The following is a 4,811-nucleotide window of genomic DNA, read 5'->3' on the forward strand; positions in this document are numbered from 1 at the left end:
GTAGAGATTGACAAGCTAATTGAAGCAGGCTTCATTCAATGACATGCTACACAAAAAACGTAGAATGTTATGTAGATGATGTGGTGGTCAAGACAAAGAAAAGATCAGACCACTTGAAGGATTTACGAATAGTGTTCGAAAGGCTGCGAAAATACAACCTCAAGATGAACCCGTTAAAATGTGCGTTTGGTGTCACTTCCAAAAATTTCCTCGGCTTCATTGTCAAGCACCGTGGTATTGAAGTGGACTAATAAAAAATCAAGGCCATTCAAAGCATGCCTGAGCCAAGAAACCTACATGAGCTGAAAAGTTTACAAGGACGGCTAGCTTTCATCAGACGCTTCATCTCCAACCTTGCAGGGTGTTGTTAACCGTTCAGCCGACTCATGAAGAAGGATGTTCCATTTGTATGGGATGAAGCATGCCACAATGCTTTTGAAAGCATAAAAAAGTATTTGTTAAGTCCACCTGTCTTGGGGGCGCCTGTGCCCGGGAAACCACTCATATTGTATATCGCCACTCAGGAAAGTTCAGTTGGAGCACTCTTGGCGCAAGAGAATGAATCCCAGAAAAAAGGAGTGTTCTACTACCTCAACCGAACTCTTACCGGCGCCGAGTTGAACTACTCCCCAATAGAAAAGATGTGCCTTGCCTTAGTGTTCGCCATCCAGAAGCTCAGGTATTACAAGCATGCTTACACTATCCACTTGGTTGCTAAAGCTGACCCGGTCAAATACGTCATGTCCAAACCAGTTTTAACAGGGCGACTCGCTAAATGGGCATTGTTTCTTAATCAGTATGAGATCATCTATGTCCCAGCTAAAGCCGTCAAGGGGCAAGCGCTAGCAGACTTTCTTGCCGATCACCCAATCCCAACTGATTGGAAAATCTCAGACGACTTGCCTGACGATGACGTGTTTTACATCAACATCTTCTCGACATGGATGGTGTTCTTCGACGAATCTGCACGAGCGGACGGAGCAGGGGCAGAAGTAGTATTCATGTCACTACAAAGGCAAATACTACCTTATTCTTTCCAACTAAGTGAATTATGCTCCAACAACGTCTCTGAGTACCAAGCACTGATCATCGGGATCCAAATGGCAATCAACATGGAAATCAAAGCTCTCGAGGTATATGGCGACTCCAAGCTCATAATCAATCAACTCTTGACTGAATATGAGGTGAGGAAAGATGATCTTGTCCCATACTTCTGGCTGGCAACTCAATTGCTACAAAGGTTTGAGGTTGTAACACTAGAACATGTGCCAAGAAAAGAAAATCAAATGGCAGATGCTCTTGCTAACCTAGCCTCAAGCATGACATTAGGAGAAGATGAAGCTGTAGACGTGCCAGTTTGCCAAAGATGGGTGATCCCCCTCGTCACTGAAATGATACTGGATGATACGAATGTCATCTCAGTACTTTCAGTCGATGTTGAAGAGTGGAGACAACCGCTGATCGACTACTTAGAGCATGGAAAACTTCCAGATGATCCTAGACACCACTCCGAGATACGTTGACGAGCACCTCGCTTCATCTACTACAAAGAAACACTCTACCGGTGCTTTTTTGAAGGAGTACTTCTGAGATGCCTAGGCGAGGAAGAAGCCAATCAAGCCATGGAAGAAGCACACTCAGGTGTATGCGGAGCGCATTAGTCTGGACCAAAGCTACATTTTCAGCTCAAAAGGATGGGTTACTACTGGCCAAGCATGGTGAAAGATTGCCTGGAACATGCCAAAAATGCCAAGCCTGCCAATTCCACGCCAACTTCATACATCAACCGCCTGAACCTTTACACCCTACAACTGCTTCATGACCATTCGATGCATGGGGATTGGATGTTGTAGGACCGATCGCACCAAAGTCATCTACAGGAAAAAATTACATCTTAGCTGCAACAGATTACTTCTCCAAGTGGGCTGAAGCCGTACCCCTAAGGGAAGTCAAGAAGGAAACTGTTGTCCGTTTCATCAAGGAGTATATCATCCACCGGTATGGTGTGCCTCACTACATTATCATTGACAATGGAAAACAATTCTCCAACCGACTCGTGGACGAGCTTTGTGAGAAATACAAGTTCAAGCAGCATAAGTTTTCCATGTATCATGCCCCGACTAACGGTCTTGCAGAAGAATTCAACAAAACATTGTGCAACCTCCTGAAGAAGGTGATCGGTCGAACAAAGAGAGACTGGCACGAAAGAATAAGCGAAGCACTTTGGGCATATAGGACAATACATAGGACTCCTACCCAAGCTACGCCTTATTCTCTTGTAAATGGCGTAGAAGCTATTCTACCACTCGAAAGTCAAATCCCCTCACTAAGAATGGCTATACAAGAAGGCTTGACTGATGAAGAGAATGCAAAGTTGCACCTTCAAGAGTTGGAAACACTCGACAAAAGAAGGCTCGAAGCTCAACAACACTTGGAATGCGACCAAGCACAACTATCCAAGGCATTCAACAAGAAGGTCCACCTAAGGTTTTTCCAAATTGGAGATCTTGTCCTCGCATTGCATAGGCCTATCATCACAACTCACAAGACAAAAAGAAAGTTCACATCAAAGTGGGATGGACCATACGTAATACAAGAGGTCTACACCAACGGCGCCTACTTAATCATGGCAGAAGACGGCTTGAAGATTGGTCCCATCAATGGCAGATTCTTGAAGCGTTACTACCCCTAAAAGGCGACAACCAACGCTCCTGGCCCGCAAGAGCATATGTATGGCAAAATCATCATCAAAATCACCATTAAAAAAAAAAAAAAAAAAAAAATTCATCGCTCATTTGAACTACGTCATGACTTGATCCCTCCTTAACGGAGGGTACGTAGGCAGCTTGAAACTTCAAAACTTCAAGTACAGTCACATCACCAACAAAAACACAAACACTTTGAAGAATAAAAAGCAAATTCAAAATATGAATACTTTATTTCTTTAAAGGAATGATTTGGTTACAAAGCCGTATTACAAAGGTGAGCATTACGCCAATGTCACCGCTGAGGAAAGTTGTGACCAAAAGACACTACATAACATAAACTCGTTGTAGTCTTTGACATAACGTCACATGGTAAAAGTGACACACTGGAACAAGCTCCAAGCAACAACAACAAAGAGCCCACGGTAAGCACCAAGGTCAATGTGCGCACCAACGTCACCACCGAGGAAAGTTGTGACCAAAAGGCATTACATAGCGAAGCCCTGCTGCAGGCTCTTGCACAACACCACACGGCAGCGCACCACCGAGGGAAAACTGTGATCAAAAGGCACTACACAGCATAAACTCGCTGCAATATTTTACACAACCCCACACGGTAAAGGTGACGCACTGGAACAGGCTCCAAGTGGCAGTGGCAAAGATGGCAGCTGTCCTTCAAGGCACGGTACAGTGGCAAAGGAAACCAAAATGCTACGCAATCGCACTACGCAAACCCGCAGTGACTACGCAAGCAGTTTCTTGCACCACACGTCAGCGCACGACCGAGGGAAAAAGACTGTGAATAAAAGGCACTATACAGCGAAACCCCATTGCAGTCTCTTGCACTAGCACTACCCCGTCTCTGGAAGCTTCGTGAGGTCCTAGCATCATGCTCTGTTTTCTCAAAATTAAAGATTCCTTTCATTATGTCGAAATAAAAAAATAAAAGTTTTATTAAAAAAAAAAAGAAGTCAATTTCATTACAATTTCTTGTACAAAAAAAAAAACAAAAAAAAAATTTATTACAAAAAAAAAAAAAAAACATATGTTACAATGTATTAAAAAAAAGATATAATAAATAGTGGGCTGGATTGTTGAGGATGAAGCGCAAAGCCGTGAGCCCAGCAAGCACTCAACGGCTTGAAGCCCAAAACCGTGAGTTCCTCATTAAACAGAAAGAGCCCATCTTCAACCACCTCCTCATCATCAACATCCACGCTGAGATCTAACCTCACAACACACCGAAGCCGCAACGTCTCCTTCTGCACCGCCGTCATCTACAAGATGATCTCATCAGTTCTGTTCCTGCTTGGTTTCGGTGCTAGTCAACATCTACGATAGAGAAAGCAGAGGGCTTGTAATCAACCATCCCATCGTCTACATCGGTCTCATTTTTAAGCTCCTGGAAAATCAGCTCTGAAGTTGTTAAGGACCACTGCACCAGCTTCAAGCAGTTGAAGCAAGTCCACACCCAAATGCTCCGTACATGCCTTCTCTCCGACCCCTACTCCACCAGCAAGCTTATCACCATCTGTGCCTTCTCCTCCTTTTCCAGCCTCGATTATGCATGCCAAGTGTTCGACCAAATTCCCCAACCAAATCTATACTCTTGGAATACCCTCATTCGTGCGTATGCGTTGAGCACCGACCCGATGCTAATAAAGTCATAGAGCAGAAAGAGCACCAAGAGGCGGAATGAGCAAGAGAAGACTGTGATTGTAATTTGCTCACTTGCAGAATCTGGATTGGCTTGTTTTTAAATGTGTTTTGCCACATCTGATAGGGTTTGTTAAGTCTGGCAGCGCAGTAAGCAAAGAGAAGGCTACGATTTCGCTTCAGAGTTTGTCAATTGTTGGGCATGGAGGGGTTCGTTCACTGGTGGAGATCTACCGAATTGCACCACTCCCTCACTGCCGCATCGCTATCCAGCTCGAATTAGCACAACGGTGAAGTAGCAATCTTTCATATCCGGGCTCTTGACAAATGAGATTCTGTGGTTGCCTTCCAGGCTCCGCAACTCCAGGTACCTCATCACAATGGTTCCACTGCTGTCCTCATCTTCGGAGCCATGTTTTCCTTACAGACTTGAGCAGCTTGGACATATGG

The 4,811-nt window shown here is 44.5% G+C and overlaps 1 protein-coding gene across 1 annotated transcript; it reads left to right on the forward strand.

The window, feature by feature from the left end:
• Positions 1-386: 386 nt before the first annotated feature.
• Positions 387-1,523, forward strand: LOC139195077 (uncharacterized). The gene has a single exon (XM_070820266.1). The coding sequence runs from the start codon at positions 387-389 to the stop codon at positions 1,521-1,523; it is 1,137 nt and encodes a 378-aa protein (XP_070676367.1).
• Positions 1,524-4,811: the final 3,288 nt, after the last annotated feature.

This window comes from Malus domestica, chromosome 04, assembly GCF_042453785.1.
Source record: "Malus domestica chromosome 04, GDT2T_hap1".
In the NCBI taxonomy this organism is placed as follows: Eukaryota; Viridiplantae; Streptophyta; class Magnoliopsida; order Rosales; family Rosaceae; genus Malus; species Malus domestica.